Source organism: Mustelus asterias, chromosome 5 (assembly GCF_964213995.1).
Source record: "Mustelus asterias chromosome 5, sMusAst1.hap1.1, whole genome shotgun sequence".
In the NCBI taxonomy this organism is placed as follows: Eukaryota; Metazoa; Chordata; class Chondrichthyes; order Carcharhiniformes; family Triakidae; genus Mustelus; species Mustelus asterias.
In genome coordinates this window covers 42,713,812-42,737,576 of record NC_135805.1, presented here as the reverse complement: position 1 = coordinate 42,737,576, position 23,765 = coordinate 42,713,812, and the positions used below count along the sequence as shown (strand labels likewise).

The 23,765-nt window shown below is 44.1% G+C and overlaps 1 protein-coding gene across 1 annotated transcript in view; it reads right to left on the bottom strand.

Moving 5' to 3' along the window:
• The window catches only part of sh3bgrl2 (SH3 domain binding glutamate-rich protein like 2), a 99,442-nt gene that overhangs the window by 31,374 nt on the left and 44,303 nt on the right, over window positions 1–23,765 (bottom strand). The window contains exon 2 of the mRNA XM_078212463.1: window positions 23,409–23,594. Coding sequence (XP_078068589.1) covers window positions 23,409–23,594 — 186 coding nt within the window. The remainder of the gene's footprint in view (window positions 1–23,408; window positions 23,595–23,765) is intronic.

Below are 23,765 nucleotides of genomic sequence, written 5' to 3'. Positions count from 1 at the left end.
AACGATCAATGACAAAAACCTTCCCAGATTCCTGAGCAGCAAGGAGCCAGTTACAGAGTTGTGCCATCTGCTTAAAAGGTACCGGCCGCCAACTTGCATTATAAGGGCAGTTCGTCAGTAGCAGCCAAGGTCACCTCCTTCCTCAGCTTTTGCTTCTCGATCTACAGCATGTCTGCACAGGCAGCATTTGCAGTATCAGCAAGTGCGCTGTCAGATGCATTCAAACCCTTGACCTTAAACTTTACCACCGTCGCCAAGTCCCTCACCATCACCATCCTCGGAGTTACCAAAGGTCAGAAACTTAGCTGAACGTGCCATTTCAATGCCACTGCTGCAAAGGAGCCCAGCTGCCACCTCTTGAAAAGCTTGCTGACGGCCCTCTGGGGAAAGTGCCCTGAAGTGCCAAGCAGCCCCCGAGAACTTCGGTTTAGGTACAAAGCAACTATTCATGTGTTGCGATGGTTCTTTTACTTCCCCACAGACTCAGTCTCTTGCCGTAACATTTTAATATCTTGTCTCATTTCAGTTCCCAACAGCCTTTCCGGACACCAGGTTCCAGATACTTACTGGGACTGGATTTCCAAGCCTGGGGTGTGGAGGAGGAGAGGGCTTGTTCTGAACTTGGTGCAGTTTCAATCCTATAGCCTATATATTTTATTTTTATTTTAAAACAGATTCTCCACCCAGAAGCCAGCCCGGTTGACTGGCTTGGCATCCCTTCAGGTAGTGGGAGGAATGTTTCAGAAGAGGTTGCAGTTGAAGACTAGATAGGTTTCAAGCTGTGCTTGGGGTAAAGATCATTGTCAGGAGGTGGGGCAGAGTTTGTGATTGCAGAGATTCATAAAAAGATTGGAGGGAGTGATGTTGGGTCAGGGAAGAGTTGATGATTGCTGGGGATGGTGGATCCAATTGCTGGGGAGGTTTACCTTTCAGGGGTTAGAAAAAATAGACTTGCATTTATATGGAATGTATCATAATCTCTGGGCATTTCAAAGCTTGTTGCAGCCAATAAGAACAAAGAACAAAGAAAATTACAGCACAGGAACAGGCCCTTCAGCCCTCCAAGCCTCCACCGACCATGCTGCCCGACTTAACTAAAACCCCCTACCCTTCCGGGGACCATATCCCTCTAATCCCATCCTATTCATGTATTTGTCAAGACGCCCCTTAAAACTCACTACAATATTTGCTTCCACTACCTCCCCCGGCAGCGAGTTCCAGGCATCCACCACCCTCTGTGTAAAACATCTGCCTCGTACATCTCCTTTAAACCTTGCCCCTTGCATCTTAAACCTATGCCCCCTAGTAATTGACTCTTCCACCCTGGGAAAAAGCTTCTGACGATCCACTCTGTCCATGCCTCTCATAATCTTGTAGACTTCTATCAGGTTGCCCCTCAACCTCCGTTGTCCCAGTGAGAACAAAACAAGTTTCTCCAACCTCTCCTCATAGCTAATGCCCTCCATACCAGGCAACATCCTTTCAGTACCCTCTCCAAAGCCTCCACATCCTTTTGGTAGTGTGGCGACCAGAATTGAACACGATATTCCAAGTGCAGCCTAGCTAAGGTTCTATAAAGCTGCAACATGACTTGCCAGTTTTTAAACTCAATGCCCGGGCCGTTGAAGGCAAGCATGCTGTATGCCTTCTTGACTACCTTCTCCACCTGCATTGCCACTTTCAGTGACCTGTGTACCTGTACACCCAGATCCCTGTACTGTTAAGTACTGCTGAAGTGTGCTCACTGTTGCAATGTCGGGGACATGCCTGCCCATCGATTCAGAACAAACTCCACGGAACAGCAGATGACCTCCCTAGTGCTGTAGGATTGAGGAAAATATTTTGAACAGGACATCGCAGATAGCTCCACTGCTCTTCTGCAAAATTGTGCCACGGATCCATCAGAGGGCAGAAAGGGCCTTGGTTCAACATCCCATCTGAGTGGCGGCACCTCTAACAGTGCAGCACTCCCTCATGTTTCCAGACTTGTGAGGAAGATCAGTCCACGATTATCCAATTTTGGACTTCAATCCTAATGTTGGGGTATGGAGGGTATTGGCTATGAGGAGAGATTGAATAAACTGGGATTGTTCTCCCCGGAAAGACAGAGGCTGAGAGGCGACCTGATAGATGTTTCTAAAATTATGAGGGATATAGATAAGGTGAACAGTTGGAAGCTTTTTCCCAGGGCAGAAATGACAATTACAAGGGGGCACAAGTTCAAGGTAAGGGGGGAAAGGTTCAGCAGAGAAGTGCGGTGGAAGTCTTTTTACACAGAGGGTGGTGGGGGCCTGGAATGCACTGCCAAGTGAGGTGGCAGACACATTAGCGACGTTTAAGACTTCCCTGGGTAGATACATGAACAGGCAGGGAATACAGGGATATCGGCGGGCACAGGCTTGGTGGGCCGAAGGGCCTGTTCCTGTGCTGTTCTTTGTTCTACACAGTCTGCATTCAATGCTTCCCACCTCTGGCAACATGGCCATTTTCACATTTGCTAATTCACCTTTGAGTTTCCAATGTTTGTGAATGTTGCACACTGTTCTAAACTTCCCGATTCAGGCCATTGCTGCAATGGTGTGAAATTCCTCAATTCAGACAGATCTAGTTACTGCAGAAAGCATCCAACACATCACCATTTCTTTTATCTCACAAGAACTATGTTAAGCGTTTAGAAAACAATACGTCAAATGAAAGTCATTTGAGAACTGAGTGTCAAATGTTGTTGCAATAGTGAGAAGATGTCACACAATTATACACATTAACTATGTGTGAACAACAGTTGGATTATAATGAAAGGAGATGTATTAACGGTTGCAATAAGTATGTCACGGATTAGAACATTACAGCGCAGTACAGGCCCTTCGGCCCTCGATGTTGCGCCAACCTGTGAAACCAATCTAAAGCCCATCTCACCTTCACTATTCCAATATCATCCATATGTTTATCCAATAACCATTTAAATGCCCTTAATGTTGGCGAGTCCACTACTGTTGCAGGCAGGGCATTCCACGTCCTTACTACTCTCTGAGTAAAGAACCTACCTCTGACATCTGTCCTATATCTATCACCCCTCAATTTAAAGCTATGTCCCCTCGTGCTAGCCATCACCATCCGAGGAAAAAGGCTCTCACTGTCCACCCTATCTAATCCTTAATGAGAAGTTGTGTGTATATATTATACACACAGCCACGTGTGCAGACAGCTTTTTCATTAGGATAAAGGCTTTAACCTGGATTAAAATTAAATATTGACAACTAGTGTTTGTCAGATAAACTCTTGAGCTTGCACCAAAACAAACAAGGAAGGATTTTCCCTTGGGGCCGGAAACAGAGGTCAGTGCAGATATGACAGCAAACACAGGCCTTGATTTTTAGAAGGGGGGACAATTAATGGCCAGAGGGCGTGTGCCCACCATCCGATTAAGATCGGTGGGTGGGCCTCCGAAACTGAAGAGCCAGAGTCCTTCTAGCTTGAAATGGGCAGCGGGCTGCGATGGAAGATAAGTAAGGGAGAGAGCTATTCCTAATGGAGATATTCGTCTTCCATTTTATTTAACATATAAATTTAAAACAGATCACAGGCCAGTCACCACTTTGGGCACATGGATATCCATGTGAACTTTGAGGTCTCCTGTACCCCCCAGTACAGTCAGGTGGTCATTGCTGAGAGTCGCTAGTCTAGCCTTCCTGATGCCCGGCACCCAACCTTCAACCCTTGACACTTAAGGATTCAATCCCTATCCCCGACTTGGAAAATGAGGGCAGTTGCGATTGGTGAAGGCAATTGGTTGCATGAGGATGAGGGAGTGTAGATAGTTTGAGTCATGTTGAGGTCAAAAAGGAGGTGGTATTGAGGTTCTTGAGAAACATTAAGGGCCTGATGGGATATACCCCAGAATACCGAGAGAGGCAAGGTAGGAAATTGCTGGGGCCTTGAGAGAAATCTTTGTATCCTCACTGGCTACAGGGAAGTTCAGTAAGGAGTCTAACAACACCAGGTTGAAGTCCAACAGGTTTATTTGGTAGCAAACGCCACGAGCTTTCGGAGCACTGCTCCTTCGTCAGATGGAGTGGAAATCTGCTCTCAAACAGGCAGAGACACAATATCAAGTTACAGAATACTGATTAGAATGCGAATCTCTACAGCCAACCAGGTCTTAAAGATACAGACAATGTGAGTGGAGGGAGCATTAAGCACAGGTTAAAGAGATGTGTATTGTCTCCAGACAGGACAACCAGTGAGATTATGCAAGTCCAGGAGGCAAGCTGTGGGGGTTACTGATAGTGTGACATAAACCCAACATCCCGGTTTAGACCGTCCTCATGTGTGCGGAACTTGGCTATCCAAGTTGGCTACAGATAGCCAAGTTCCGCACACATGAGGACGGCCTAAACCAGGATGTTGGGTTTATGTCGCACTATCAGCAACCCCCACAGCTTGCCTCCTGGACTTGCAGAAGACACCATAGAAGGAGACCTCTGGTACAGGACCCGCATGTCCTTCAATGAGCTATCAGACACCATGTGCTGCCGAAGACTCTCTCTGAATGACGGGGCAGTGTTCCTTATGGACCTGGCCCCTTGTGGAGGAGGAAGACACCCTCTCCCGGTGACTGTGAAGCTGAAGACAGCTCTGAACTTTTACGCAACCAGGTAATTCCAGAGCTCGACCGGCGACTTGCGTGGCATCTCTCAATCATCAGTGCACAAGTGCGTCCGAGAAGTGAGGGATGCTCCATATGCTCAGGGCTCTGAGTACATCCACTTCGACCTAGACTAGGCCCACCAAAATACCTGGGCTGCAGAATTTGCTGCCATTGCTGGGATGCCTCAGATCCAGGGGGCCATCAACAGAGCACATGTTGTCTCGAGTGCACCGTGGCATCAGCGAGTGCCTTTCATCAACCAAAAGGGCTTCCACTCTTTGAACGTGCACTTCATGGGTGACTACAGCCTAAACATCGTGTGTACATGCCTCCCAGGAAGCATACATGATAGCTACATCTTGGGGAACTCACGATCCCAGGGTCTTCAAAGACACTCATCCAGGCTGCTGGATTGGTTGGAGACAGACATGGGCTACCTTTTGAAGTCATGGGTGATGATGCCAGTGCCGAGATGGAGTCCCATTATAATGAGGCTCATAGTGCTACCTGGACAGTAATCAAACGGTGCATAGGGCCTGCTGAAGATGTGTTTCTGTTGCCTTGACCGCTCCACCAATGCTCTTCAGTACAGCCCCCAGTGCGTGTCCCACATTGCTGTCGTCTGCTGTGCCCTTCACAATCTGGTACAGCAACAGGGCAACATGCTGGAGGAGGAAGAAGAAGAGCAAGGCTAGGAGATAATGGGGAATGAGCCTGAGGAGGACCCGTAGGATGGAGGACAGACGGTGGCCAGGGTGCACCAGGCCAAGACCAGGGAGCACCTGATAGCATTCAGATTCATGGATTGGGAGGCTTGGTGTCTGGTACTCCCCCCAACCTTTAACCACTCCCCACCCCCACAATCCCTCTCTTTGACATCTCACCAAGGTGATGGGCCTGGGTTGGTTGCTTAGACAGGAAGGTGATGATGACTCACTGAGGAAAACTGTGATGCCCCTCAGCTTCTGCTTATGTCTGACTCCGATCTGTCTCCTGATTGCACACTGACTCCCGGGCTCTGAATGAGGGTTGGGGGCACATTCCTTTGTCTTACTGTTTCAAGGGGGGAGCCATGGCCTAGTGGTATTGTCACTAGACTGTTAATTCAGAGACTCAGCTAATGTTCTGGTGGAATTTGAATTCAATAAAAAATAAATGTCTGGAATGAAGAATCTACCGATGACTGTGCAACCATTGTCGAAAAAACCCATTTGGTTCACTAATGTCCTTTAAGGAAGGAAATCTGCCGTCCTTACCTGGTCTGGCCTACATGTGACTCCAGAGCCACAGCAATGTGTTTGACTCTCAACTGCCCTCGGGCAACCAAGGATGGGCGATAAATGCTGGCCAGCCAGCGACGCCCATGTCCCACAAATGAATGAAAAAAGGGGCAAGATCAAGAGATCACAAGGATTCAGTGAGTGATGAAGCAGTCATTCCAGGATATCTGTCACTGAAGCTGTCACTATTGGATTGCTTGAAGGGCCTGAAAGAAGATAGGAGTTCAGATGGGGAGACTGACCCCTATCCCACAGGGAGGGGTTAAGACAGGGGTGTTGTGACTTTGAGATGTGAAATTCTTTAATATGGCGAATCGTTACTGTGCTACGTTATCAAATCCCCTACTGACATTGTCTACCTTCATCCATGCCCTCTCTGTGCTCCTAAAACTTCTTAATCTTGTGCGGCCAACTGCTACATCTCGGTGTCTCCTGAGGATGCACAGCAGAAATGGAGGTGGCCTGCTGCCTTCTGCATGCCCTGTAGCTGGCAGTGCCCTTGGCAGGCATCCTCTCGAGGGTTTGGACCTGGGGGGGGGACCCGGCCGACTTTCAGGTGGCACTGGTGTTGCTGCCGCCCCCGAGTATGCACTGGTGTCAGGAATGGGGATTCGGATTTCAGACATGAAAGCTGCCAAACTGCTGTTAAAAACCAAACTGGTGCAGTCATGTATTTTCTCTAGCCCATGTTATGTAAATGACGCAATGCCCTCTGAAGTGCCCCAATCAGAAAAAAACACTTTGTACCATCTTTGGGCAACTAAAAATGGGGAATGAATGTGGCCTTGATGGTGCTGTCCACATACAGAGAACAATGTTTGCTTTAATACAGAGGATGTATTCAAAAGACTGAATTGCAGTAACTACATTATGAATTTTTTTTTCAATTAACTTAGGTTATTATGTAATTGATTAATATGCTCCGCAACATATTAGAAACATTACAGATGTGAGCTGATGCAAGGGTGACTGTCCTTGACCTCAAGGCAGGATTTAACTGAGTACGGCATTAAGGAGCTCTAACAAAATTGAAGTCAACAGAAAACAGGGGGGATCTCTAACTCATACTTAGCACGAGGAAAGATGGCTGTGGTTGTTGAGGTTAATCATCTTCATCCCAGGACATCACTGGGACTCAGGGTAGTGTCCTCGGCCCAACTATTTTAATCTGCTAATCAATTACCTTCCATTCATCACAAGGCCAGAAGAGGGGACCTTCGCTGATGAATGCATAATGTTTAATCCCATTCATAACCCCCAAAATACTGAAACAGTCTGTGCACACATGCAGCAAGACCTGAAAAGTATTCCGTCTTCGGCTGATAAGTGGCATGTAATATTTGCTCCACATAGGTTCCAGGCAATGGCCATCTCTAACAAGAGAGAGTCCATCCCCTCTTGACGTTCAATGGCATTACCATCATCCAATCCCCCACCATCAACATCCTCATGCTTGCCACTGACAAGAAACTTAACTGGAGAAGTTAAATGCATACTGTGGCTACAAGAGCAAGTCAGAGGCTGGGAATTGTGCAATGAGTAACTCACCTCCACCGCCTTAAAGCCTGTCCGTCATTTACAAGGCACAAGTGTGATGGAATGTTCACCACTTACCTGGAGCAATGGAGCTGCAATAATACTCAAGAAGCTCAACACCATCCAGAACGAAGCAGCTGCTTGATTGGCACCCCATCCACCATCACTCCATTCTGGCTGGGGTGAATTCAGGACCTGTCTCCTTGCCCTATCCATAACGGGGGTCGTGGTGTTGAGAGCTGGACCTGTCTTTGGACTGAAGATGATGATGATAGGATTCTCTCAAAATCCAGTTGCACCACCTAATTTGTGGAGATGCTGGCGTTGGACTGGGGTGGGCACGGTAAGAAGTCTCACAACATTGGTTAGCACTGATGCCTCCCTGGGTCATAACGCCAGGGACCCTGGTTCAATTCCGGCCTTGGGTCACTGTCTGCGTGGAGTTTGTACATTCTCTTCGTGTCTGCGTGGGTTTCCTCCAGGTGCTCCGGTTTCCTCCCACAGTCCAAAGATGTGCAGGTTAGGTTGATTGGCCATGATAAGTTGACCTAGTGTCAGAGGGATTAGCAAGGTAAATATGTGGGGTTACGGGAATAGGGCTTGGGTGGGATTGTGTTCGGTGCAGACTCGATGGGCTGAATGGCCTCCTTCTGCACTGTAGGGAATCTATGAACCAGGTTAAAATCCAACAGGTTTTTATTTGTAATCACGAGCTTTCAGAGTGCTGCTCCTTTATCAGGACAAAGAAATGACTGAGCAACTGAATACATGCTTGGGTCTGTCTGCACAAAAGAGGACACAAATCAGATATCAGAAATGTTGGAGAATGCAAGATTTAGTGAGAGGGAAAAACTGAGGGAGATTAATATTAGTAGAGAAATGGTGCTGGGAAAGTTAATGGCATTGAAGGTGGATAAAACCCCAGGGCCTAATAATCTACATCCCAGAGTACTTAAGGAAGTGGCTCTAGTGGATGCATTGGTGGTCATCTTCCAGGATTCTATAGACCTTGGAACAGTCCCTGCAGATTGGAGGGTAGCTAATATCACTCCAATATTCAAAAAGGGAAGTAGAGAAAAAACAGGGAATTATAGACCAGTAAGCTTAACCTCGGTAGTGGGGAAAATTCTCAAATCCATTATCAAGGACTTTATAGCAGAGCATTTAGAAAGCAGTGGCAGGGTCAGACAGAGTCAACATGGATTTATGAAGGGGAAATCATGCTTGACAAATCTGTTGGAATTCTTTGAAGATATAACTAGTAGAGTTGACAAGGGGGACCCAGTCGATGTGGTATATTTGGACTTTCAGAAAGCATTTGACAAAGTCCCGCATAAGAGATTATCATGCAAGATTAAAGCGCATTGGTTTGGGGGAAGTGTATTAAGATGGATAGAAAACAGGTTGGCAGAGAGGAAACAAAGAGTAGGAATTAATGGGTGCTTTTCAAATTGGCAGGTAGTAATGAGTGGAGTATCACAGGGGTCGGTGCTGGGACCCCAACTATTCACAGTATATATTAATGATTAAGATGAGGGAACAAAATGTAACATCTCCAGTTTGCAGATGATAACAAGTTGGGTGGAGGGTGAACTGTGACGAGGATGATGATAGGATTCTCTCAAAATCCATAGAACCATAGAAAATTACAACTCAGAAACAGGCCTTTTGGCCCTTCTTGTCTGTGCCGAACCATTTTTTGCCTAGTCCCACTGACCTGCACTTGGACCATATCCCTCCACACCCCTCTCATCCATGAACCCGTCCAAGTTTTTCTTAAATGTTAAAAGTGACCCCGCATTTACCACTTTATCCGGCAGCTCATTCCACACTCCCACCACTCTCTGCGTGAAGAAGCCCCCCCTAATATTCCCTTTAAACTTTTCTCCTTTCACCCTTAACCCATGCCCTCTGGTTTTTTTCTCCCCTAGCCTCAGCGGAAAAAGCCTGCTTGCATTCACTCTATCTATACCAGTTGCACCACCTAATTTGTGGAGATGCTGGCGCTGGACTGGGGTGGGCATTCCTTCAGAATGATCTGGACATGTTGGATGAGTGGGCAAATCAATGGCAGATAGAGTATAATTTGGATAAATGTGAAGTTATTCACTTTGGAAGCAAAGACAAGGTGGAAAATTACTACCCGAATGGCTGTAAATTGGGAGAGGGGAGTGTGCAGCGGGACCTGGGTGTCCTTGTGCACCAGTCACTGAAGGTAAGCATGCAGGTGATAAAGGCGGCAAATTGTACGTTGGCCTTCATTGCGAGAGGTTTCGAGTACAGGAGCAGGGATGTGTTGTTGCAATTATACAGGGCCTTGTTGAGGCCACACCTAGAATATTGTGTGCAGTTTTGGTCTCCTTTTCTGAGGAAGGATGTTCTTGCTTTTGAGGGAGTGCAGTGAAGGTTTACCAGGCTGATTCCGGGGATGGCGGGACTGATGTAGGAAGAGAGATTGACTAGGTTAGGATTGTTTTTGCTGGAGTTCAGATGAATGAGGGGGATCTCATAGAGACTTATAAAATTCTAACAGGACTAGACAGGGTAGATGCAGGGAGGATGTTCCCGATGGGGGAGTCCAAAACCAGGGGTCAGAGTCTGAGAATTCAGGGTAAACCATTTAGCACGGAGGTGAGGAGACATTTCTTCACCCAAAGAGTGGTGAGCCTGTGGAATTCGTTACCACAGGAAGTAGTTGATGCCAAAACATTGAATGTATTCAAGAGGCGGCCAGATATAACACTTGGGGCAAATGGGATCAAAGGTTATGGGGAAAAAGCAGGATAGGCTATTGAGTTGGACGATCAGCCATGATCGTGATGAATGGCGGAGCAGGCTCGATGGGCCAAATGGCCTCCTCCTGCTCCTATCTTCTATGTTTCTATGAAACTCATGTACAACATTCTGGCATTTGCAATATCCACCACCAGATGCACAAATTTGGAAAATTACTCTGCTAACGTCAGCCTATTGTGGATCTGAATTAATTCAGAGTGAGAGGTTTAGGACCAGATTTATAGCGAGCTTTAAGCTCAGTCATTGAAATTTGAAATGATTCCAGATTCACTGTGGTTGAAAAGAAATGACGTTCGAGCAGCTAATCGCTCCTATCTTAATGTTGTGTGGACACTGCTGCAGAATCTGCCAGGTCATTTTAGTGCTGGTTTAGAATAAATTAAAAATATCATCCAAGTTGCATTTTAAAAAAAAGAGCCCGATAATGATACAGAGAAGCCAAGTGCTTTCTTGCCAACACTTCCCCTCAATTTCTGCAATTTCGACAGAATCGCAGTGCATATTAGGTTTACTCTTAACCTTAAAAGGAAAAGCGTATATGATTGAATTCTTTTACAATCCGAAAATATAATACACCAGAGACATCCAAGAGTTTATCAATACATCTTAGTTATCCCTTTCTATGCTTCCAAACTGCTGGTTAGATATAGATCCTGACATGCTGTGACACCACAAACTGACAGTATTGTCTAAACTCTCCTTTCTGGCTCATCAGCCAATTCCGATGACCTTCTCTGAGGCGCCTTGGGATTCTGTTTTTTTTTTAAAAAAGCACATTTAAAGCTGGGTATGAATGGAAATTGTTGCCCATAGCAAACTGCTCTCATTTATATCATCACATCAGAGACAGCTCTGCAAGAAATGTCTATGCTCACCCCTTTGGCAGTTCTAGCGCACCACAAAGAGCACAATAAAGAGAGAATCGGAGGAAACAACAACTGGTACAACTCCAATAGATCTCTGTGACTTCACTCGCAGACAAAGAGAAGAGTAATAGCATCTGTCTCCATCTGTCTGTAACTGTCCTGCTATTTCCGACTCACTTCAGAATATCTGCCCCTTCCATCTGTGTGTGTTGCTCCTAGCCACTATTGTTGGAGGTTCCCTTGATCATGTTGGGGTTGGCTCCATTGGGCAGTCAACTGTGATGTGGAGATGCCGGCGTTGGACTGGGGTGGGCACAGTAAGAAGTCTCACAACACCAGGTTAAAGTCAAACAGGTTTATTTGGCAGCACTAGCTTTCGGAGCCCCAAGCCCCTTCTGGGGCTTGGGGCTCCGAAAGCTAGTGCTGCCAAATAAACCTGTTGGACTTTAACCTGGTGTTGTCACTCAACTGTGCCAGAGAGTAAGGTAGGACCTACAAAGGAGCTTTGATTTTTTTTTTAAAAAACCAAATCTGACGGGGTGAATTTCTCTAAACTAACACCTGCTTGTCTAATAGGTTTGTGGGAAGAGCTGCAGAAAATCCAGAAAGGGTATTAGCTGAGGAGAGATTGGACAAACTTGGTTCATTTTCACTTGAACGTTCGAGGCTGAGGAGTAACTGGTGGAAGTTTACAAAATTACGAGAGACATGGATAGAATGGCGAGTTGTAGTCTTTTTGCCAGGTTAGAAACGCCAATTATTAGGGGACATAGGTCTAAAGGTAAAAGGGGGAATGTTTAAAGATGTGAGAGACAAGTTTTTTTTTTTACACACAGGGTGGTACATGCCTGGAATGCACCTCCACAGGTGGCGGCAAAAGCAGATACAATAGCAACGTTTAAGAGGCATCTTGACAGATACATGAATAGGCAGGGAATAGAGTGATATGGACCCTGTGTAGAGACAAAATGTCTTTAGTTTAAAAAAGCGTCATGTGTCGGCACAGGCTTGGTGGGCCGAAAGGCCTGTTCCTGTGTTGTACTATTCTTCGTTCTTTGTCGAGCAGCAGGAACATGGTTTTCCTGAGGTTTCCATGCATTTTTTCCCACTGATTGTTTGTTGGACAAGCAGGAAAAACCCTATGGAATTTCAACCCCCAAATGGTCTTTTTAACATGGGCAATATACAGAGCCTAAAGGAAAGGAAAAGCGAGTGGAGCTCCATTATGGGCTGGCGATCCTCCCTTCCCGACCTCCTGTTTGAATTAGACTGAGGCAATGCTGTGTCAATGGTCAGTGCCCCATCAAGTATTGTGACTTGTTGGCATCCATAATTCACAGCAGTCTCGATGATAAAAGGCTTCGGATGAAAAAAGTTGCATAAAACATCATAGACCATTGGTGCTTACAAGATGACTCAAATGTAAGCATACCAAGGTGGCAAAGTAAAATAAATTTACTGTACATGTCATGAAAAGATTTCACAAATAATAAAGTAGTTCAAATTTTCAAAATAAAAAAAGCAGACAAGACTTGTTTTCCTTGGCAAGAGGGAGCAGCAATTTTGCTGAAATGTGCAATCCGGCCAGGCATTCCTTAGCAATTACATTTATGTTGTATCCCTGTCCAGAAAATAATCCTGATGATACATGGTCTCCATCTCATCCAAAATGCAATTAAACATCACCAGTACAAGGTCTGCCCCACACATCTGGCAGGGGCAGAGGCCACAGGGGTTGTGATTCTTAATCAGAATTGTCATCAGTTCGGAGTGGATGGTATCTGGTTCTCTATTTCCAGAGCAAATAATTATAATTTACGTCCAACAGCATCCGACTGGAAAATAATTTATTATGTCCTTCAGCCAGGTAAACTCACAAATGACAAAGAGAGAACCAGCCACCAGGTGCAGAAACAGAATACCTACCAAAGTAAAACTCCGTTGCAACACAAGCATTACACGGTTTAACTATATTTCAGCTAATATATGCTTAGGCTTTTTGACACGGGTGGATCAAATTAATTTTGTAAGTAGTAAGCTTTACCAGCACCACAAAATAAACTCAATAGTTTTATCAAAAACAGAAAAAGCTGGAAAATCTCAGCAGGTCTGACAGCATCTGCAGAGAGAGAATAGAGCCAGCGTTTCCAGTCTGGATGATCCTTCGTCAGCTCTGAAAATAAAGTAGTTCAAATTTTCATACTAAAAATCAGGTAACAATGAACATTGTCACCCATTTTCCTTGGCAACAGGGAGCAGCAATTTTGCTGAAATGTACAATCCGGCCAGGCGTTCCTTCGCAATTACATTTATGTTGTATCCCTGTCCAGAAAATAATCCTGATGATACATGGTCTCCATCTCATCCAAAATGCAATTAAACATCACCAGTACGAGGTCTACCCCTCACAGCTCCCAAACATTGGCTCTATCCTCTCTCCGCAGATGCTGCCAGACCTGATGAGATTTTCCAGCATGTTCTATTTTGTTTCAGATTCCAGCATCCGCGGTATTTTGCCTTTAAAATATTTCTATCTACGGTTGTGATTTATTTTCTGCAAGAGCCTGGACTATCTCCTGTGACACTAGCTGGTCACAGGTATTTTAACACATGAACAGTTTTGCTGTTTAATTTGGTTCCTTTTTGAACCAGAGAACAGAGCAAAATGGGACATGGGAGAGAAAGCATATGTAAATCTGAAAGTGAAAACCAAAACCAATGGACCTCAAGGAAAGTAGGGACCCATTTTGGTTTCCCTTTTTACGTAATTGCTTGACTCCAATAACAGATTCAGTTAACTCACCAAAGCTGTGAGTTAAAAAAAGAATTCAGGGAAGATATTAACCAAACAGGTGTGTAAAAAGGGGACAGGCAAGAATAGCGAATGAGTACCTTTAACCAATCAGAATTTCAGTTCTGTGGAAGGATCATTTAAGATCCAAAACGCTAACTCTGTTTTTGTCCATAGATGCTGCCAGACCTCCTGGGTCTATCCAGCATTTTCTGTTTTTATTTAAGAATTTCTACCTGCTGTTTTAGAGCGGCTGCACAGAATTGCCCCAAATTTACATAAGCTTTGCTGCACACTCTCACCATCAGATCCAGTGAGAAATTATTGGAGATTCAGACACCACTAATTCCTACCTTCACTGCCAGTCGTGTGGGGTTGGGACAGATCATCTGCTCATCCCAAACATGGGTCATCTGTCAGCCAGGGAGGTGGGTGTGCATGGAGATCGCCAAGTTAGGAGGAAACTTCCAACCTTGACTTCTGGGCTAGGGTACTCTTGGAATAGGAGTGGTGAGTGGCTAAGCAGGGCTATGTTTCCCTTCAAACTTACAGTAGAGACTCGTGATTAAAATTCTAAAGAAGGATTATCTTTCTGAATTGAGGGAGTACTGTACGGTGGAGATTCCCTACCCTAATTATCATAGTTAAAATCCAGATCACTTCATAGGGTCGCCAAGCAGAATCCCCATTAGTAGACTTGAAGCTAAATACCGTCTGTTTCTTCACTGTACTACAGAGGTTACCCATTTCACATCACTACAGATATCATAGAACACAGTGCAGAAGGAGGCCATTTGGCCCATCGAGTCTGCACCGACTCACCGACAGAACATTTTACCCAGACCCTATTCCAGTAACCTCACGTATTTACCCCGCTAATCCCCCTAGCCTGCACATCTTGGGACACTTTAGCATGGCCAATCCACCTAACTTGCACATCTTTGGAGTGTGGGAGGGAACCGGAGCACCCAGAGGAAATCCACCCAGAGGCAGGGAGAACGTGCAAAGTCCACACAGTCACCCAAGGTAGAATTGAACCTGGGTCCCTGGTGCAGTGAGGCAGCAGAGTTAATGATAGGAAAAGTTTCTCCTATCAGAAAATCAGGATACATTTCTGAATCTCCAGATATTTTTGATGATCAGCAGCAATATTGGCCCATCATAAAACATCGCTACCAGGTTGTACCATGACCTGGGAGGTACATCACATTGACAATGTTAAAGAAATGAATATTTTATCCATCAACATGGAGTTCAATTACTTTGCTGATCAGCTGAGTGATCTACCAACTAGAGCAAAAGGGAGGACATATTTCTCCATTAGTCTGCCAACCTTTGTGACATTGCTTTGGTTATAATGCATGGGCTATCCTGAAACAATACTATTAGCTGGTTCACAGCTAATCCTACTAGGAATCCATTACAGGCTTTGCCAGGGAATTTCACAACATACAAGATAGGAAAAGTAGTTAAAATGTAACGTCGGGAATGTCTTCCCCTTCTTTGAACAGAACGTTCAATTTTAACAGTACAAGGGAATCAATTTGCTCGTTACCAAAGTTGCAAAACTAATCTATTGACAAAATGACGTGCGGTAACAAATGCAACAAAAATTGGTGATTTTGTGGCAACACATTTCAGAACTTGCCAAGATCCTGAGTGTGCTAATGTGAGAGAAGCAAGGAGGTGCAAAGATTTCTTAAAGACGACGTCTCACTGTGCAAGTATTAATGAGAAAACTGGTTTACACTGTGGCACAACACACTTAATATGTGGGGGAGCCGTGAACAAAGGTACTATCATACCAATTAATTCTCAATTTTAGATTCTGTTACGGGAAAGCATCAAGTATCGTAAAGGGAATAAAAACAATAAGGACAGTCAATCTGGGCTGTTTTCACTGCTAAGAAAAATGGGGTAAAAACCCGAGATCACAAGGTGTGCATGAGCCTGAGTATTAACAGTGATTTGAATAGATAGGACGGACAGACAAATATTGGCTCCTCAGATAGTCAACTGGGCAAAAACACCATCCAACCACCTAATAAGACACCCCGACCACAGGGCTCCACGTTCTATTCCCAGTTAAGTCGGTTTAATTTATTCAATCAGGGGATGTGAGCATCGCAGGCAAGGGCAACACTTATTGCCCATTCCTAACTGTCCTTAGCTGCCTTCTTGAACCCCTGCAGTGCATGTGGTGTGTGTACATCCACATTGGGAGGGAGTTCCAGGATTTTGACCAAGTGGTGATAAAAGTATGGCCCTCCCAAAATGCCTAATTTCACACTTTTCCAGATTGAATTCCATTTGCCTCTTATCTGCCACTCAACCAAAACATTGATATCATTGTGGAGTCCACAGATATCTTTTTCACTATCTACATGGCTGATTTTTGTGTCATCTGCAAATTTCCCATTCATGTTACCCACATTTAAGTCCAAATCATTAATATATACAACAAACAGCAAAGGCCTCAACACCGAGCCCTGTGGAACGCCACCGGAAACTGCTTTTCATTCGCAAAAACGTCTAGTGACTATTACCCTTTGTTTCCTGTCACTGAGCCAATTTTGGATCCAATCTGCCACCTTCCCCTGTATCCCATGAGATCTCACTTTGCTGACCAGTCTGCCATATGGGACTTTGTGAAATGCCTTACTGAAATCCATGGAGATTACATGCATTGCACTAGCCTTATCAATCCTACTTATTACTTGCTCAAAAAATTCTAAGACATGACATTCCCATGCTGACAATCCCTGATCAATCCGTGCCTAAGTGACAATTTATCCCGGTTTTCAGAATTGACGCGCATATTTTGCCCACCATCGAATTCAGACTGACTGGTCTATAAGTAGTTTGCCTATTCCTCGCACCCTTTTTAAACAATGGCACAATGTCCACAGACCTCTAGTCCTCTGGTACCATGTCTGTATCTAGTGAAGATTGAAAAATGGCCCTCAGAGCATCCACTATTTCCTCCCTGCCATTCTTCAACAGCCTGGGATCCAATCCGTCCGCCTGAGTGATTTATCCACCTTCAAAGATGTCAGTCCCTCCAGCATTTCCTCTCTTGTTATGCTTATTGGGGGGAATTTTTGCATCCCGCCCACCACGGGAATCGTAGCGGCCGGGGCATGGACCATGCCAAGGTCCGTTGACCTCAGGCGGGATTTTCCGGTTTTGAGGCGAGCCCGGCTGGAAAATCCTGTCCATTATATCTAATATTTCACACTCCTCCCCATTAGCTTAATGGCCAAAGAAGGTACCTTCCTCATGCAGCCAAATTGGTTGATTATTGTGTACGGAGAAAGAATGGCTGCAACAATAATGTACCAACAGTAATGGCAATAGTGGCTTTAAAATGGCTTTCTGGCTGAGAGCCAAGTATGCTGGGATTTTTGGTCAACTTATAAATTAAAACCAGATGTAAAGTTCCTCTGGTCTGGGAGCTGTGATCTGAAGCTTCCCAGATAAGGGAAGTTGTTTACATTAACCGAGACTGTGGTCTCTGATTTATATGGCTGCTTTGTATGGGACATGTCAAATGAACTGACATCGTTCAAAAGTAATTTCATTGGATGCTCAAGCCATGTGATTGGTTTCTGGTTACATAGTTGGCTGGATGACAGAGAATCTTCTGGAAGCAAGTGGAGAACCATCACAAGAAGACTTGTGCCCTGAGGGATGCTTCAGAGAAGGAGAAGATAGATTCTACATCGAGGATATTTCTTGGCCAAAGTTTTCCTAAACCCGGTAGTATCTATTTTCAGTTAAATAGTTAAAGTTAATGTTCAGTTAAAGTTAAAGTGCAGTTTAAGAGTTAAAGTTCAGTGGAAAGTTGATGTTCAGTTAGAGTTAAAGTTCAGCAAAGAGTTAATGAGTTGCAACTGTTTATGTTTGAGTTGGTACTAGAAGTGTTAAATAAAGAAATAATTGAATTATTGTCCTTGTTTGTCTCATTAAACTGGAATGCTTGGAAGGTGTTTAAATTAAAGCTAACAGTATGAACATGTAAAATCCTCCCAACACATGCCAATGGCTAGCGGTAAGAGCAGGAGAGACTTCTGGTCAGCCATGCTTGATGGGAGTGGCATCCCTTAAGCTATAGGCCTCTGGCCATAGGCTAGGGACCTGTTCCAGAAAAAAACAGCTGTGGAGTCAGAAGAAAGTCTGCCTTGTGCACAATTAGGTGTGGGAAGAGAAATTGTATTTTCTATACTCCTCCAGGTTCTCTAATGTAATCATTTGTTTGTGATTGTCATGAAATTTCTTTTTATCTTATCCTGGCTGGGGGGGGGGGGGGGGGGGGCTCTAGATTTGGCACTACAAATTTTCTTATTTGTAGGGGCATGTCTACAGTGTGCCCATAGAACCCTGCCTTTGATTGCCTCCTACCTCTTCGTTAGGCAAGTAAAGCTGGGCTGTGGACATCTCCACAACTGTTATCAATGGTGCTCTGGACTAGCTTGCAACAGTCACATTGACGTGGGATAGTTCAGATGCCTGTTCTGTTTCCCCTGTAAAATGCTCATCTTTGACATATTCTTCTAGCTTATCCCTTTTGAAATTCCTTTATATATGAGTACAACTATCAATATTTCCTTCCATTGTAGCAAACAACACTACAACCCTATACGTGAGGTGTACATAAAAACGAATGTTAAAAATACACTGCACAAAGTATAATATATGGAAAGGACATGTTCAGCGTTCCACTGAGGATAACTTTGTATTCGGTTCTCCTAGTCTCCTGCCCCACTCCAGCAGCAGTCAGCTGAATTCTTATGGAATTGTAACCCCAGTAAAATGTGGAGTCATTAATAATTACATTTTCTTTTAACCACCAATTATTTAAAGTTCATTATTGTGAATTATGAAAGGTAGGTTATGCTTTGTATTGGCATGCCATTCTTCAAAAAATCAGCTCCTTCTTTACTCAGTCAGGGAATGCTCTATTTAACCACAGTCTCTTCGGTTAATCCAGGTGAATATCAAACATGTTTCTGGAATATTTTTCATGTCAGAATTTACATACCGGCCCAAAATATTGAAAGCCAACAACAAGACAGCTATCAGTTGCGTAGCCTGCTCCCATGCAAATGATGTGATTACAATGTAACACACATACTGAGAGATTGTATGAAGGTATATGCAGGCTCTCTTGTTTTAACATTTTGTCTCAAAGGTCTTGGAAACTCCATTTTTTCTATCTTGCAGAGTCAGTCACTAATTTTGTGTCTCCCACTCTGCTCTGGATTTGTCCTATCTGAATCTGTCCGCAGGTTTCCATTCCCCTGCCAATCTCGGTTACTTGGCACTTAGAATTGACTACCAATTAAAAAGTGGGATGTTCTCGACATGGTGGCACAGTGGTTAGCACTGATGCCTCACAGCGCCAGGGACCTGGGTTCGATTCCTGGCTTGGGTCACTGTCTGTGCAGAGTCTGCACGTTCTCCCTGGGTCTGTGTGGGTTTCCTCTGGGTTCTCTGCTTTCCTCCCACAGACCGAATTACGTGCTGGTTAGATGCATTGGCCATGCAAAATTCTCCCTCAGTGTATCCGAACAGGCGCTGGAGTGTGGCGAGTAGGGGATTTTCACAGTAACTTCATTGCAGTGTTAATGTAAGCCTCCTTGTGACACTAAGAACGTAAGAACTAGGAGCAGGAGTAGGTCATCTGGCCCCGCTCTGCCATTCAATAAGATCATGGCTGATCTTTTCGTGGACTCAGCTCCACTTACCCGCCCACTCACCATAACCCTTAATTCCTTTATTGTTCAAAAATTTATCTATCCTTGCATCAAACTCATTCAACGAGGTAGCCTCAAATGCTTCACTGGGCAGGGAATTCCACAGATTCACAACGCTTTGGGTGAAGAAGTTCCTCCTCAACTCAGTCCTAAATCTGCTCCCCCTTATTTTGAGGCCATGCCCCCTCATTCAAGTAACTAGTTCTAGCACTAATAAATAAACTTTACTCCCTGCCTTGTCTTTCTCATCAGTCTGGCAGCCACCCAGTCCCTCTCTGCATGCATATTATTAAGCTGAGGGTTGACCATCTCTTGAAACATGCTATCCAAGTAGCCCTCAACCCTTCGAATGCGCCTTGGTGACACCAACAGCTCTTCGAGTTCCAAGATATGGTGTTCACGTTTTTGGATTTTGTGACAGGGAAATATATAAATATATCTTGGTCAGCTGAACTATTTTAAATTTTTTTTTTCCTCTGTTTTTCAAAATAGATAATTGTTGACCTGGAGGCTAACGTCAGAAAGAATATTTCAGGATAACGTGCTACAATAATCTTATCCGCAGTAGTCAAGAAAATAGAGTATATGTTTACATTTTTACTGAATCTTAAAGAAAAACACTTACAGTGGAGCTACCCTAACTGGATTAGTCATCATGTGTAAATGTGCTGAAATGTAACATTTCTTTGTCTGACATCAGCTCCACACACTTTCCAGAGTTTGCTGCATGTATGGAGTTGTGTGAAATCAGCAGAACAACCATGTCCTAAGGCTGAGCCTTTAAGACAGCGGAATATTTGCAGATTTAGTTTCTTTTAAAATGCAACCCATTAAAATTTAGTTTGATATACATTCTTCAAAGTCTTCAGGAATAAGACGGTCACAAATCCCATCATGGGGTTTTCTTTTAGCCATTTCCCATTTTTAGAATTTATTTTATATTTGGGAACTTATGGTATTCATTCAAGTAAGTGTTATTGCTGTTAGGGAGCTAAACTCTGAAGCCAGCACTAATATTGGACAAGAGTCATGTACATTGTGAATCTCCTTCTCATTGAACAATCAAACTATGACTTATTAAAAGGCATTATCTGCTTTTAGCGTCTGAGGAAAGTGTGGGAGTTAGCAAAGTGTCTACATCAAGCCAAAGATCAATTTTAGATTACTTCACTTCTGTGCAACTACAAACATAAATTTACCACAGTTGCAACATGGCTCTTGATCAATTTTCCAGGATACAAATTTAAGATTATGTTAATTTATGAGCAAAATAATATAACCATTTATTCAGGGCTAATAATTGTATTTCCTTACACTACAGAAGAAGCTCAATTAATAGACACTATTTAAAGGATACATTTATTCAAGCACATTGTCATGAATTTTGTCTTCAGCATAAGACCATAAGAACTAGGAGCAGGAGTAGGCCATCTGGCCCTCGAGCCTGCTCCGCAATTCAATAAGATCATGGCTGATCTTTTTGTGGACTCAGCTCCACTTACCCGCCCACTCACCATAACCCTTAATTTCTTTATTGTTCAAAAATGTATCTATCCTTGCCTTGAAAACATGCAATGAGTAGCCTCAACTGCTTCACTGGGCAGGGAATTCCACAGATTCACAACCCCTTGTGTGAAGAAGTTCCTCCTCAACTCAGTCCTAAATCTGCTCCCCCTTATTTTGAGGCCATGCTCCCTAGTTCTAGTTTCACCTGCCAGTGGAAACAACTTCCCTGCTTCTTATCTATTCCCTTCATAATCTTATATGTTTCTATAAGATCTCCCTTCATTCTTCTGAATTCCAATGAATATAGCCCCAGTCTACTCAGTCTCTCCTCATAAGCCTCTCAACTCCGGAATCAACCTAGTGAATCTCCTCTGCACCCCCTCCAGTGCCAGTATATCCTTTCTCAAGTAAGGAGACCAAAACTGTACACAGTACTCCAGGTGTGGCCTCACCAGCACCTTATATACCTGCAACATAGCCTCACTGTTTTTAAAATTCCATCCCTCTAGCAATGAGGAACAAAATTCCATTTGCCTTCTTAATTATCTGCTGCACCTGCAAATCAACTCCTTGTGATTCTTGCACAAGGACACCCAGGTCTCTCTGCACAGCAGCATGCTGCAATTTTTTAACCACTTAAATAATAGTCCATTTTGCTGTTATTCCTAACAAAATGGATCACCTCACATTTATCAACATTTACTCCATCTGCCAGACCCTTGCCCACTCAGACTATCTATATCCCTTTGCAGACTTTCAGCGTCCTCTGCACACTTTGCTCTGCCACCCATCTTAGTGTCATCTGCGAATTTTGACACACTACACTTGGTCTCCAACTCCAAATCATCTATGTAAATTGTAAACAATTGCGGTCCCAACACTGATCCCTGAGGCACACCACTAGTCACTGATCGCCAACTAGAAAAACATCCATTTACCCCCACTCTTTGCTTTCTGTTAGTTAACCAATCCTCTACCCATGCTAATACATTACTTTTAACACCATGCACCTTTATCTTATGTAGCAGTCTTTGGTGCGGCACCTTGTCAAATGCCTTCTGGAAATCCAAATACACCACATCCACAGGTTCCCCATTGTCCACTGCACATGTAATGTTCTCAAAGAATTCCACCAAATTAGTCAAACATGACCTGCCCTTCATGAACCCATGCTGCGTCTTACCAATGGGACAATTTATATCCAGATGTCTTGCTATTTCTTCCTTGATGATCGATTCAAGCATTTTCCCTACTACAGAAGTTAAGCTAACCGGCCTATAGTTACCCGCCTTTTGTCTACCTCCTTTTTTAAACAGTGGCGTCACATTTGCTGTTTTCCAATCTGCGGGAACCATCCCAGAGCCCAGCGAATTTTGGTAAATTACCACTACTGCATTTGCATCTTTGTGTGGAAGGTTCTTTTTTTAACACCAGGAACACCCAACAAATTTCAGACATTGTTACTCAGCTTCTTCATCTACTAACTAGGGATTTTCACAGTAACTTAATTGCAGTGTTAATATGAGCCTACTTGTGGCACTAATAATAAATAAAACTTGAAAGAATCATAGAATCCCTATAGTGGAGAAGGAGGCCATTCGGCCTATCAAGCCTGCATCAACAACAATCCCACACAGGCCCTATCCCTGTAACCCCACGTATTTACCCTGCTAATCCCTCTGACGCTAAGGGGGAATATTAGTGTGGCCAATGCGCCTAATACACACATCTTTGGAGTGTGGGAGGAAACCGGAGCACCCGGAGGAAACCCACACAGACACGAGGAGAACGTGCAAACTCTACACAGACAGTGACCTGAGGCCGGAATTGAACCCAGGTCGCTGGTGCTGAGAGGCAGCAGTGCTAACCACTGTGCCACCGTGCTACCCTAGGACAGACAATTGTGGATAGCAAATTGCAAATTTCCAATCGGTACCCCAAGGAACATAATGCTGAATGATCTGACAATGAAAATTAAGGGTAGTGGGCTTAATTACTTCTGCGAGTGTTAATATGGTCAGAGTATACTGTGGGACAGTAAACTCTCATTTCCAATTCACTCAAATCCACAGCATTCAGAATTTGTGAAAAGAGAGCAAGACAAATTTGAAACCCCCAGCCCTCGCCAACACGTTTGTGCAAAATACTGCTGAGTCTGCAACTTTGAAAACTGCGATTATGTAGTATTATCTAAAAGACAAGGAGGTAGGAGCAAAGCTGTCAACTTACTCCACAGTATGCATCATTGTTGAATATCTGGGGTGGAAGGGGGTTTCCTTGGGCAGGCTGCTTCTCCTGTGGGATGTTATGATACATCCACCTTCTCTGATCTTCCAACATTGTTATGTCAATCTCTTCAAATTCAATCTTGTTGGACTCTAAGAAACCCACCACCTCTTGTTGTCGTTTCTTGATCTGTAATTAAATCAAACCTCAGTCAAAAGAATTCAATTGACCCCTTTCTGACATTTTTCATACATTGGTGTAGTTTTTGTTTTCATTCCTTGTTTAAAGTTTGTTCATCTGACGGCTCAGAACTGCAGTAATGAGCTAAATCAACAAAAAGATTTATATCAAAAGCATGAG